Source organism: Octodon degus, unplaced genomic scaffold, assembly GCF_000260255.1.
Source record: "Octodon degus isolate 3935 unplaced genomic scaffold, OctDeg1.0 scaffold00076, whole genome shotgun sequence".
NCBI lineage: Eukaryota > Metazoa > Chordata > Mammalia > Rodentia > Octodontidae > Octodon > Octodon degus.
In genome coordinates, this window is record NW_004524652.1 from 1,901,769 (window position 1) to 1,915,896 (window position 14,128).

The 14,128-nt window shown below is 57.9% G+C and overlaps 1 protein-coding gene across 1 annotated transcript in view; it reads left to right on the forward strand.

The window, feature by feature from the left end:
- Tmem132d (transmembrane protein 132D) overlaps positions 1 to 14,128 on the forward strand; it is a 482,864-nt gene that overhangs the window by 91,255 nt on the left and 377,481 nt on the right. The window contains exon 3 of the mRNA XM_004635957.2: positions 8,041 to 8,929. Within this exon, the coding sequence (XP_004636014.1) occupies positions 8,041 to 8,929 (889 nt within the window). The remainder of the gene's footprint in view (positions 1 to 8,040; positions 8,930 to 14,128) is intronic.

Sequence of the window (14,128 nt, forward strand, 5' to 3'; positions counted from 1 at the left end):
CCTCCCCTCCTCTCCCTCCCCCTTTCCTCTGTTCCTCTCCCTCCCCTTCCCCCTCCCCTTCCCCTTCCCACTCCCCTCCTTCCCCTCCACTCCTCTTCCCCTTCCCTTCTCTGACTTGATCCTGAGGTCACTAGCATAGGGTGGCACTCACCATACCAAGAGTTCCTGAACAGGGCTCTGTCCGAGGGCTCTGAAGGTGGGGCTGACCTTAGGAGGGGCATTTGAGCCTGTGGGGGCCTCCTGAGGGCCAGTTGTCCCCTGCCTGGTCTCCCCACAGCAAGGTTCAGGTCCCAACTCTCTGGCTGTGGGCAGGGCAGGGCTCTCTGGTCATACTGTGGTCCCTGACCACCCTGGCTGTGACCACTGGGATGAGCTGGGACCACTGCTTCGGGTTCTGGTCCTGCCCACGCCTGGCTGCCTCTTCCTGGGTGTTGAAGGCCAGCCTGAGCTACACAGGGTTAGTAAACCCTGCCCCAAAGATACACACACATGCATGCACACACATATGCAACCACACACATTCATGCATGGGCACACGCGTGTTACCAGGATCACTGCCAAACCATTCTGGTGATTTAACTTAGAACACAGTTGTGATCTCCAGCCCACGGTGACGGCTGCATGTGGCTGCGTTCCGTGTCGTGTCTGGCCCCGGCCCCGGCACAGCTCCGATGTCGCTCTCCAGGGCACCGTGTGCCCCTGATCTCAGTCCTTACCCGGCTTTGGGGCGCTCCCTGCTTTCCGGTTAGATGAAGGACCAAGTCCTTGGGCATGAAGCTGAGTGCCCGAGTCCAGGCATTTCCTGGCTCTGAAGAAGGCAGCACACACATGAGCAGAAGGAAGCCCTGGATTCGAAAGAGTCAGCAAAGTCTAGAACCACAGCGATCCTTTGTGAGTTTCACAAAACCAGACGGCAGGCCGGGCTCTGGAAGCCCTCCGTGTGTGCACAGAAGGTTAAATTGGAGCACAGCGCCGCGTGTGGGCCGGGGGCTGCGATGACAACGAGCCCGCCAGGAGGAAGGCCAGGTCAGCTTCCTACCCCATCCGGCAGGGCCTGGGTGGGGTGAGGACGCTCGCTTCCCTCTTAGCCTGCGGTGCGTGGCCATCCAGGCTGGAGCTGCACGGCTGCTCCTTGTTGGGGCCGATGGAGGCCCCTCGGGGACGGTGCTGGCTCCGTGGCCTCGCTGGCACAGAAAGCAGAACACAGCTGTGCATTCGCCGTACCTGGCACGGGTGTGCCTGCCTGTGCCCCTTCAACCCGCTGATGCTCTGCTGAGCCTCTCCCTAGGGCTGTGGTCTCACCACTGGGGAGGCTGCCGTTCCTGCTGTTGGTTGTGCAGGGAGTCACCACAGACATGTGATATGTTACAGCCATGAGGCCCGACCTGGGCACTTCACTTTGGTCTTTAAGGATACTGGGGGCCCCAGGCACAGTGGGCACCCTCGTGTTGGTCCTGCCATGCTGCAGATGCCCCAGACGGGAACAGGATGTCACTGTCCCCACTCTCCTTAGCTCACCATGCCTATGAAGCCTGGTCTCCCTAATCAGGACTCACTCTGGGGCTCCATGAGTCTGGGGGCCCGAGGGGCCCCTGCTTGTGCTCTGCACCCCAGGTCCTGCTCTCAGCACCCTGGGCATCCAGGTCCCCAGGGGGGTGTGTTAGCACTGGGACCCTGCAGACCGGAAGATGCCTGGGGTAAAGAAGCAGTCCTTGCACTCTTCTGATGGCTTTTGGGGTTCCCTTTCCAGTGCCTCAGGGTGCGGGGGGCCCTGCAGGTCACAGAGTGGATGTGGCCACCACGCACCTTAGGTGCATCCCTCCAGCTGTCCCCAGGCAGCTGTGTCCGTGGGTTGGGCAGTCCTGGGCCACTGCCATAATTTGGGTTTTTTTCAAGGGAAACAATGAAATCCAGGACACATTTTATAAGATTATCTATAATGAATCACCCAAAGAGTCATATAGAAAGAACACAGGAAATCCGTCTGCACGCTAAAGACCAAAGACTCCAGCTGCGGGCCGGGACCCTAACATCCTGCACGAGTCCAGCTGGAGACCCAGAGCCCATAACAGTGCCTCCCACAAGTCCAGCTGGGGGCCCAGAGCCCACGACAGTGTCTCACGCAGGCCCGCTTCATGGATCTGCGCTGGGAAGGCCTAAGGGTCAGCGATGGAAGCCAGAAAGTCTGTGCCGGCTGGATGAAGGGTCTGTGCCAGAGCTCCCCCAAAGGGACCGCAGCCATCCTCAGCGAGTCAGGGCCCGAGATCCTCTGAGGATGACAAAAGCTGAGTTCCCATCAGGGAAGCCAGCTCAGAAAGCTTCTCCATGAGGCTGAGCATGGCCCCACCTTCTCCTCGGGAGTCAGGAAGCGATGCTCAGAGTGAGGACCAGAGCTTCCCCTCCCCAAGGTGAACCTCAGCCATTCGCAGTGACAACGAGGTCCCAAGCGCCTCTGACAGGAACATCCCACACCGTACACCACGCTGGTACATTCAGCTGGGTGGAACACACTGGCCACCAGCTGGCGTCCCCTCCACCACAGCCACTGCGGCTGCTGGAGCCGTCTTGGTCTCCAGGACCTGGGCCCCGGAGGGACCCCACCTCCCTGGGGTCTGTTTTGCAGCGTGCTGCGAGTTCTGCACACACAGCTACAAAGCTCACGGGTGGATGTTTTCTTAGCTTGCGCAGGAGGGCAGAAGAGAGGGGCACCAGTGACGGGTCTGGGGCAGCCCAGGAAGCAGCTGTCAGGGCAGCAGAGGATGCTTGCCTGGCACAGGGCAGCCCCCAAAGACATGGCTGTCCGGGGTGCACCTCTGCCCCGGGGACCAAGTCCTCTGTGTGTGAGCTAGAAGGTGCTGAGTTTCAGTCACTGCCGTGCAGCATCGTCCCCAAGCTTCTTTCCGCGGAGCAGAGCCCTCACTGCTCCGGGTCCTGCCCATCAGCTGCCTCCTGCATCTCCTGTCCCCTCTCCTCCAGCTCTTTCCTCCCCACTTCCTGCCCCTCCTTTTCTTTCGTTTTGGCCCCACTTGGGATTAAAACGCAGGACCTTTGTACTGAGCAAGATCCAGCCCTTTGTTCATGTATTATTTATTGTTGTTTCTTTCTCCAGGCTGGGCTGGAGCTGTGTCCTCCTGCCTCAGCCTCCTGTAAGTGCTAGGGTTTTGAGCTGGCTCCCTGGCACCCCGGTCTTCTTTATCTTCTTTGGGAAATAAGGTCCAACAAGTTGGTCGCTCCAAGTAAGTTTACCCTCAGAAAATGGGGAGGGGAGAAAAGTTGTTTGTGTTTCTTCCAAAACTGCCTAATCCCTGGACAAATTAAACATTAATATAAACAATTTGCAGAATTTATGAGCTGTGACACTTGGCTAGTTTTAATATGAAGCGACTTAATGAAGTCCTTTCTTTGCATACTGAGAGCATATGCAGGGAGGGTGGAAGGGGCTGGTGGCGGGCAGTGTGGGACCCCAGGTGTGGGACCCCAGGTGTGGGACAGCAGGTGTGGGACCCCAGGTGTGGGACAGCAGGTGTGGGACCCCAGGTGGAGACTGGCCCTGGGTCCTGTCGCCCTTCTCACCGTGGCGGGTACCGGCCATCCGAGAGCTGAGTGCAGCCTGACCCGGGACACACAGAGTATTTCCTTCTATGATGTCTAATTGAGCCCTTTTTCCTTTTCTTAAAAATGTCGCAGTGTTTCTGAGGTATCACTGGCAAGTAAAACTTGCACATGTTCATGATGTGCAGCGTGATGCTGTGACTAAACTTCGCGTACTGTGAGAGGCTGGCCGCCATCAGGTTGATTATCTTGTCTGGCGTCTCCCACGGTGTGTGTGCACGTGGGAGCGAGCGTGTGTGCGTGTGCATGTGTGTGCATGTGCGTGTACACGAGCGTGTGTGAGACATCTGGGGTGTCCCCAGCCCTCTGCAAGTGTGCGGCACAGAGCTCACCCTCGCCCCGTCCCAGTGCCCACAAGGGCTCCGGATGTGCTCCCGGTGTGGCACTGCCCCTGCCCTGGTTCCACCAAGTAGCAACTTCCCATCTTGTCGCTCTGAAGTGACGCCTGAGGACAGACTAGGTCGCTGCCTCTCAGGAGCTGCTAAGGAGGGACCCTGCATGCAGCTGACGCCGCCGCTGGTGAAGACCGTTTCTGCCGCGCGGCGCGGAGTGTGTGGCGTGTTCAGGCCCAGGAGGGCTCTCGGGGCGCTGGAAGGGGCTTCTCCAGCACAGGCCGCAATGCAAAGGCCCTGGGGCAGGCGCAGGGGTGCACCTGGCTGCGCTCTCTTCACATTGTGCTGCAGACTCACGCACGCGTCTGTGCGTCCTCACTGCGCGCCCAGCTTCCTGCTACTGCTCCGCCTTCGTGGTGCACCCGGCCCCGAGCCCCGAACCGGCCTCCCCAAAGTTCACCGCCTTCCTGAGGACAGAGTCCTGCAGCGCGTGCGGAGGGCAGAGGACACGAGCTCCTGCGCCTGTTCTGGACCTCATGGAAGCCCCTCCGGGGATGGGCGTGAGCTTCTCCATGCTCCGCCCCCACGCCTGGAGGCTCCTCCCTCGGACTCCAGAGCCCGCCCTCGGCCTGGAATGGAAGGACCGCCAAGCCTGAGCTCCACAGGCTCGGTCTGCACCCGCCCATGCACCTGCCCAGCGCGGCAGGGTCAGACGGGTGCACCTCGCTCACTCTGTGGAGGTTCCCTTAAGACGGTGGCAACAGCCTCGGCCCCTGGCGTGGCGCACGGAGCCCACCAGGGCCCGCCCTGTGACTTCAGGTGCGCAGGGGTCTTTGTGCGGTATTTGGAGCTCAGACCCCAAAGCCTTCATTTTCATGCCGATGCCACACCTGAATGGGTGTCCTGATGTCCGGGCCTCTGCCTGGGAGCACTTGGGGGTGGCGTGCGGCACGGACAGTCTCCACAGGGACTGCCAGGTGGGGTGGGGGTGGGCTTCAAGCGCAGTGACACTTTGTGAGCTCTGGTAGAGACACAGTGGGGACCCCACGGGTGGCTGCGCAGGCCACCTTTCTTGTCTGCCTCTGAGGATTCCAGCGGGGTGGATGGAAAGTGGTGGAGCACAGCACCGCCTGAACGAGGTGCGGGATGCTCTCCTTACGCTTGGTCCCGAGTCATGTGCTCCTTCACACAGCGTGCAGGCGGCCTGAGGCATCAAGAGGGACCGCGCAGTGCTCACTACGCTGGAGGCCACGCGCGGTCAGGCCTTCACAGAGGACACTGCTGCATCAGGTGTCCCGAGGCTCCTGTCCCCTGAGGATACCAAAGCACACCAAGTACCCTCGCTGGGTCCTGCAGACTCTGCCACCAGCTGACTCTGGAGGCTGGGTGAGCCTGGGGCCCACGTGGGTCACACAGCAGTTCAGGGCTTCCAGCCACTGCTGCGTCCCCAACAGAGGTGGTAATGGGAACAGGAAACCCTATGGTCACACGGGGCACCCATTGCGAATCCAGAGGGCCTTTCCGGGCGAGCAGGGCAAGCAGCATAACTCTCTGCGGGCCAGGACCCCAGTGCACTCCCAGCACGGGGAAACCAGCAGGGTGCAGGCGCAAAGCGTGCTGTATGTTACCAGCACGACCGGTGCTGTCCTGTCTGACTCCTCCCGTGCCCGGTGACATCTGTACTTCAGAGGTGACACTCTGCGAGGGTCTGCATTGTCAGCAGCCCGACCACACCTTCCTGCGTGGCTGACGTGAGTCCCTGGTGGCTGGGGAGGGGGCGCGCCTGGGCGCGATGTCTGCCTGACTCTTGCCTGGGATCGGACTTCCCACCGGCTGTTCTATTGCTTTGCTTCTTTTGAGTCCAGGGAGGAAAAGTTGGGCCCCGTGTTCGAGCTACCCATCCTTAGGCTTCTTAAATGCTTGACTTGGGGAAAATGATTGTTTAAAAATGTTAAAAGTAATATAAAATCTCTGGGTGCCGAAGAGCCATGTGGAGACCTGAGCACATCACATGCCTTGGGGTAAGGGGCTTTGGCCACTATAGCGGGGACTGGTTGGAGCCCACAGAGGCCACAGAGGGGCTACGTGGTCATCGCAGTGCCCCACGGGGCTCAGGTGGTCACATCAGCCACTGTGATTTGGGGGCTGTCGCTGGGGAGAGCTTTGTAAATGATGAAGGAGTAGAGGAACAGACATGTACGGGAGACCACTCGAGCTTTGGGTCCCCCAGAGTACTGCTATGCGGTTAACTCGGGGGTCAGAAGCCAGGGAGAGAGGCTCAGAGGCCACGTGCAGCAGCTAAGAGCTTCCAGGCCGGCCCGGTCCCTTTCTTCAGCGACTCCTACCATCCAGGCACTTGGCATCGGCACCCAGCGGGACGTCTGATTGGGAGGCATCAGAGGAGCTGCTGCCCCCAGGTGACCCTTGCTGGCTGGAATTGAGGGGCCCCTCCGCTCTGGGTTGTAGTCAGATTACAGGAGCTCTTAGAGGGATAAAAGGATTAGGGATCTGATTACAGTGGTACAGAAGCCCGGTGCGCGGCCAGCATGTAATCCACGCTCCGTGGTGGCCTACGCATCGCTGTGTCCCTTCCCTCTGGCTTATGAAATGTTTCTGAGTGCTGGTCCTGGCTGGGCACTAGTCCTCAGCTGTGGGTGCTGAGGAGAGAAAGGGCCACAGCTCGCCCTGCTTGTGGGTGTTCATGGTACAGCCAGAGGGGCACAGACATGACCAGGCCTGGGGAGGGACACATAGCCACGAGGCTGTGCCTTCTGAGGCCACCGCAGTCCGTTAGAACTGATCTCCCTAGGCACGGCGTGGGCCTTGGCCATCCCGCCTGCAGCATCAGGTCGGGTCCTGGAGCCGCATTCAGGCCAGGAGCATGAGGCCTGGGACTGCACGCAGCCTGGAGGCTGTGTGTGCAGAGCCGGCCATGAGGCCTGTCTCCAGGTCCTCTGCTGTCTCTGCTGCTCCAGGCAGGTGCCAAGAAGGTCTGGACGCAGGGCAGTGTTTGCCACCTTAGTGGGGCAACACAGGACGCCAGGGCAAGGAGGACATGTGCCCGGCCCCCAGCGCGAGGCGAGGCTCCTGCCAGCCCGTGGAACTCTGCCGGGAAGGCGAGCGCTGCCCCCGCTAGTGGCTTCCATTTCTAAAACCCGTTAAATTGGTCCTTTGAGTTATGCAATTCTGCTGTCTGTGTTTTTCTTACACAATGTAAGGCAAACTGTAAAAATAACATTTTGGATCCCTTTCCTTCCCTCCCGCAAGAGGAGGATCAGCTCAGTGAGCAGGAAGATGCTTCTGTCCACGGGCAATGGTGCGGCTTGCGCCATTGGCGGAAGGGGGAGGGGGAACCTGCCCCAGACACCCAGCTCTGGGCTCCGACACACGGAGGCCGGCGAAGTGTAGCCCGCACAGCTGTCTCCTGCTGGGCCCTTCCCAGCTTGCCCTCCAGAACCTCCTCTGCCCAGCGCCTGGTGAAGTCCTGGTGATGACCCATCTTGGTCTTCTTGGCCATGGCCTTGCCCCTTCCCACCAGCCAGTGCGTCTTTGCACGTCGTGTGTGTGTGTGTGTGTGTGTGTGTGTGTGTGTGTGTGTGTGTGTGGTGGAGCAGAAGATGAAGCAGGAGGGGTACAGACAGGCCTGCCGCGAGCTGTTTGTTGATGAGCTACTTTTGTTTCCGATGTCCACCTGCCTCTGTCGGTCTGGGCTGATGCATGGGCCTGTCTGTCGAGGGGAGCAGGTGATCACACCTTCCCAGCGCTTGCCTACCACTCCTTAACCTTGGACAGGCACTGCTGGTGCCACGTGTCGAAATCGAAAGACTCTTTGCTTTGAATTTGCTTCTCTTGCATGATGAACGTGGGCTTCAGGCGACAATGAAGCCCACCGATTTCCCACTTCCGTGAGTGGCATACATTTTTTCTAAAACAAATGTGCACCCAGCACCCTGCACCTGTGTTCATCAGCCACATGTGATTCACATGAGAGGCACCGGATTGAGAATGGTGTTGTGGGCACAGAGCCCGGCCCTCAGTCAGGAAGGGCGGCTCTGCTGCCTGGATTACTAACCCTGACTCCCTTGCCTCCCGACAGGGACCGAGAGCCGCGGCATCCTCGAGAGCATCCAGCGCTTCTCCCTGCTGCCCACCTACCTGCCGGTCACCTACCACATCAACAACGCCGATGTGTCCTTCTTCCTGAAGGAGGCCAACCAGGATATCATGCGCAACTCCAGCCTGCAGTCCCGGGTCGAGTCCTTCCTCATCTACAAGTCCCAGCAGCTGCCGGTGCTCAATGCCAGCTACGGGCCCTTCTCCATTGAGCAGGTCGTGCCCCCGGACCTGCTGCTGCCCACCAGCCCCTTCGGCATCACCAGCACCTTCTCCCTGAACTGGAAGCTGAAGGCCTCCATCCTGCGGGAGAAGATCTACCCGAGCCGCCCCAAGGTGCAGGTCCTCTTCCACCTGGTGGGCCGGGACTGGGACGACGCGCGGCCCGCGGAGAGGCTGCCCTGCCTGCGCGTCTTCGCCTTCCGCGAGACCCGGGAGGTGCGGGGCAGCTGCCGGCTCGCCGGGGACCTGGGGCTGTGCGTGGCCGAGCTGGAGGTCCCGGCTGCGTGGTTCAGCCCCCCGACGGTGGTGGCCGGGAGGAGGAAGGCGGCGGAGCAGCCCGAGGGCAGCCCGGTGGAGCTGTACTACTCGGTGCAGCCCGGGGACGCGCGCGGGGACTGTGCCCAGGAGGACCTGTGGAGGACCAGCGGCGCACGCACAGGTCGCAATGACATCGACGAGTCCGGGCCGCCCCTGCACAGAATCGGGAGCGTCGTCCTCTACCAGACCCACGGCACCCCGGCGCTGAAGGAGCTGCGGCTGGACAGCAACGTGGCGGTGCACTACGTCCCCAGGACAGCGCGCCGAGGCGACGTGCTCACCTTCCCCGTCTCCGTCTCCAGAAACTGCACGGAGGACCGCTTCACGCTGAGGTGAGTCCGAGCTGGCAGCCGCGGGGACTTGCGCCGCGGGCAGCGCTCCGGGTCACACCTGCTCTCAGAGAGGGCTGACGGGTGTCTCTAAAGAGGGGCCACCTCAGAATCATGCGCGTGCCACTCTCGGGGCCACGCCCAGGGGCCCACTTGCTCTTTCTGGGTCAGCAGTTTGGGAAAATATTTGTGTTCCCGGATTTCCCAGACCTCTCGGGGCAGGCGGGGACGCGTGTCATCCTGTGCCTTCGCAGAGGTTGAGCCCACAAGTTTTGGGGTGCTGAGTTTGCCCCCCAGCACCAGGGCGTCAAGCGCGCCCCACGCGGTGAGATTGCTAACAAGACGGCGGCGGTCCCCGGAGAGTTGCCAACTGCAGAGCTATTCTGAGCACGCCAGTTCTAAGTATAACGTGGAGCCGGCCTCGAAGTAACCGCTTTGTTTCTCCCTGGAAATAGAGCTGGGTGTTCAAAAAATAAAAGACCATAAAGAGCAAAGAACATGGAATAGAACTTCTCGAATATCTTATATAAGCATATCCCAAGACAAGGCATTTAAAATAGGTGTCGTGTGCTTGAGGGAGCACGTTCTCTATTTCTCCCTGGAATATAATACACGAGAGGAGGTATTTGCCTCAGCTTGATTGCATTTCCACTAAATAGTTTTATTTTAAACATAGAGAAGTTTGACTCTAGCAGCTATTTAGGAGATGCGTGCTTGAATGACTAGGGACATCCTGGCAGTGCCGCACACCGAAGCCGTCTTCCTGCAGCGCAACACAGCGACACAACGTGTGTCGTGACCCCGAGCATGGAGGGCGTGCCAGACACATTTATATGTGAATTGTCAGAGTTCCACCCACACCGATCTGTTGTCCTGTCCCCGATCCTGTCCCCTCCAGAACAGCTTTTGTTCTGCTGTTTTCTCTACACTTTGGGAAGCTGAGGGACTTTGAGGACAACCCTCACATCTCTGCTGGTGCCTTGTGCATTTAGGGTTTGTGGCGGTGACGCAGGATCCAGAGTGCCCTTTTAATGTTGGCTAGAGGAAACGCTAGTGAACACCGTGGACTCCAACGAGCCTCACTAACCCGGCGCCGGGCCTCGGCTCTGCCTGGGTGGTAGAGCCTTCTGGCGTGGTTTGGTTGGCTGGAAATTCAGGGCGCGCGCAGACACCTGCGGGCTGAGCCTGCCTAGCGTCCTGCTGCCCGCTCTGGAAAGCGGAGCAGGCAGCATCTGCTCCCAGGTCCTCTCTGCCCTCCAAGCTAAGCGCTTCACTTTCCCTGGTTTGACTGGCTTATGTAATATCCTTCGAGGAGTTGGCTGCTTCTCCAGAGAAGTTGAAGTTTTTGCCTAGAAACCAAAGTTCTGTGTGGGGACGGTGTCTGCATCGCCCCTCCTCCCTTCCCCTTCGTGTTTGTGGCCAGCAGCGCTCCACTGCCTGGGCCTGGGGTGAGGTCAGCGTCCCCAGAAGCTCTGGCTTTCAGGTGGGCCGCACAGCTGGCCTTGTTTGGAGACAGCCATGCGTGTGGCGCGGGGTTTCACCAAAACCTCTGCACCCCCCACTTTCTGGAGCTAGGAAACGGGCCCACGGGGGCCCAGAGGCAGTGTCCTCTGGAAAACCCTAACAAGCCCCAGGAAGTGTGCTTTCCTGGGCGCCCACTTTGCAAATTTACAACAGATGCCTGCAAGCCACGTACCACAGAAGATCACATGGAAGCCAGGGGCAAGGCAGCTGACGCAGAACAAACGAAGTTCAGAGTTTATGGATTAGACATTGGCATCCAAAATCAGATTTCCAGGTAGTGGTGAAGAGAAAACTCCATGACTATTGTGACTCTGGCAGACGGGGCACTGGGTTTCTTGGGGCATGCAACAGTGAGGTGCTCGCTGTATCCTTACAGCGCCCTAACTGGGGATGAATCTTTGCTGGGTTTGAGAACAGCTGGAGGCAAATTTAGACCTGGTACTGTCATTAACAGTTGGAATTCCCACAACCCAAAAATAATCAAACTGTAGCTCTTTCTAGTGGAAGTCAATCTACACCACTTTAGCTCACTTCCAAATATTTGGAATGAGTGTGGGCCTCTGCCTGCACCCATCTGCCCTAAATAACCCAAGGGATCAGGCCAAATGGCCCCCGTACTTTTCTCTGGGTGTGACTTTTATTTCTGAGTGTCTGCAGAGATGGGGCTATCATGGTCCCGCCCTGGGCTCCTTTCTGGTAAGCCAGGTCCTGGCAGGACCCCTGTGGCCCTAGACGATGGCAGGGCAGTCAGGGCCCAGGCCTTGCCCCCGAGTGAGCCGTGCAGAGTTCCAATCTAGGGCTGCAGCTGGCACTTCAATCCGCTATCTGGAGTCTTTGCTGATGGTGGTGTGGTAGAGCAAGTACCACTCATGTCCCTGGTTGTCATCCGAGGGCCTGTGATCTCAGGGAACGCCACAGTGAGACTTGGGAGAGCGGCTTCTGTTCCAGGATCCAAGTTATAAGCAAAGATGTTTTTAAAAATAGCTCGGTGTGTGTATCCCTTTGAGGACAAGCAACCTGGCTGGGGCTGTTTGTCATCCTCTAAATCCTCCTCTGTCCTGCTGTTCCTGTCTTCCAAGCAAAAACTGGAAGCAGCAAATGGAACACTTTTATTCCTTAGACCTCTGGGGATCCCTTTGAGTTTCAGAGGGTGACCCTTCAAGGGGACAGTGGATGCTCCCCCAGCAGCACCCCCCCAGCATGCAGCCCAAAGGACCCCAGCACATGGCACTTCCTTTCCCAGCCACAGCAGCTCTATTCGTCTGTGGCTGCCCCATCCCCCATTCCAGAGGAACCCTGGTCCCCAGTGCTGAGCTGGAGACTGGAGGCCAGCACTTGTGTGACATTAGCCCAGTTACCCAAGAGACCAGAAAGCCCAGGCAGGGCCTAGAGTCATGGGACAAAGTTCGGGTGAGGGGCGGCTTTTGGCAAAGGCAGGGGCACCCTTACACCTGCTGGAGGGAAGAACCAACCAATAGCGATCAATGGTAAGGGGGCGCACACTGTGAGGGGGTCGCTGCCTTTCCGAATGCACAATGTCCAGGAATTTGTTGGGCGCCATAACCAGATGCCAGACAGTTCAGAATCAGCAGTCACCGTGAAGGAGATTTCTCTCTGAGGATGAGATTGGTAAAGGAGAGAGAAGGGAGTAGCATACGAATCTGTGACCAGGGCAGAGCGGGTCTGGGAAGATAGAATCAAGGAGCTCGCTGGTGGCTGGGGAGCTGGCCTGGAGGAAGTGCTATTGCAGGGACTTCTGAGCTTTGGGGGAGTGCCCTGGGCTCTTATGCGGGCCTGGAGCTTCCTTCCCTTGAACAGCGCCCCGTGGAAGCTGCTTTGAAGCCAACAGGATGCAGTGTTCTAGCTCAGGGAGGAGAGCTCCGGGGTACAGTGGGGATCCCAGCTGGCTAATGGAGAAAAGCTAGGAGGGCCCTTGGAGGCCAGCAGGGGTCTTAGGAGGGCGTCGGAGTGTGGGCCATGGGCTGCAGGGTCTGGGGCTGCTGGGCTTGGTGAGGCCCTCTTCGCCCTGCCACCGTGAACCCCTTCTGTGGTCCTGATCTTAATAAGAGGCGGAGCCCCCCAAGTCACTCCCAAGGTGACCTCCTTTATTTCCCTCACTTGCCTATTTATTCAACGACATCTATTACTTATTTTTTTCATCACAGGCAGTGGGACGCTCACATTGCGCTTGGAGTTGCAGTGTGCAATTATTTTATTCTGTTGCTCAAGTTTTCCTCTGGTCTTTCAGTTGGCCCCAGTACAGTGTGGAAGGAAGTGTGTGTGTGTGTGTGTGTGTGTGTGTGTGCGCGCGCGCGCCTGTGTGTGCCTGTGTGTGTGTACACGCATCTGGTCCCTCCTGATCACAGAGACAGTGCGTCGCTTCTCACACCTTTCAGGCATCCTCTGCACCGAGCTGCGAAGCTTCTCCACCCTCTTCGTTGCTGAGAGGTTGCCGTTTTCTGCCTTCTTTTCAAGTCCTAGCGCTGTTGGATCTTGTCAAGTTTTTCCTGTGCCCATTAACGCGATCACGTTTTCCCTCCAGTCTGCTGACGCCAGTTACTCTGAGCAGCGTTTGAACATCGAGCCAGGCTCCCATCTGGAATAAAGGCGTCTTCCTGTGCGCGCGGCTCTCCCCGTCCTCGGGGCCTCAGCCTGCCGGCTGTCTCTGGAGGACCCCGTGCCCTCGTGCTGAGACCTCCGTCGGGGCCGGTCACCTGCGCGGCTTCCCCTGGTAGTCCTGGTGCGCTCGGGTGTCGCCAGGAGCGTGTGCTCTCGCTGCCCCCATCCTGGGAAGAAGCTGCAGAAATAGTTATTTTTTTGCTAAATGTTTGGATGTTTTCACTAGTAAATCTGCATGGGCCTGGTGATTTCTCTTTGGGGAATTGATTATATATTCGGTTTTCTAAAAGAGAGGGCTCTTTGGGCTCCTACTTCTCTTTGCTCTTTGTGACTTTGTTACTTTGTGTTCTTGGTGATTCCGTCCATTTTATCTAAGTTCTAGATGGGTGGCCATCAAGGTGTCTATTATGTCTCGTATGATCTTTTTTTGTTTTGTTTTGTTGTCCTATGCCTCTGTTTGTTTACATTTTTGATTGCAAGTTGACAGATTATGATGTATATTTCTATGGAGTACAAAGTGCTGTCATGATTAATGAATATAATGTAGAATAATTAACTCAAGCTAATCAACACATCTATCTCTTTGAATACTTATCATTTTTCATGGTGAGAACTTTTGAAACTTACCCTTAGCAATTTCGCAGTGTCCCATGCATTATCATACACATTAACCCAGGTGTGCAGCATAATCTCAAGGAATAAATAAGAACACTGTCTTTGAAAGCACTTGGGTCAGAAGAATTTGGCCCTCTTTCAGTGGCTGTTGAGTCTGCGCTGCCACCATCACTACCACCACCACCACCACTACCACCAGCACCACCAGCACCACCACCAGCACCATGAGCACCACCAGCACCATCACTACCATTACTACCACCACCACTGCCACTATCATTGCCACCAGCATGAGCACCAGCACCAGCATCACCAGCACTACCACCACCACCAGCAGCACCAGCACCAGCAGCACCAGCAGCACCAGCAGCACCACCACCACCAGCACCACCAGCACCACCACCACCACCAGCAGCACCAGCACCAGCAGCACCAGCAGCACCA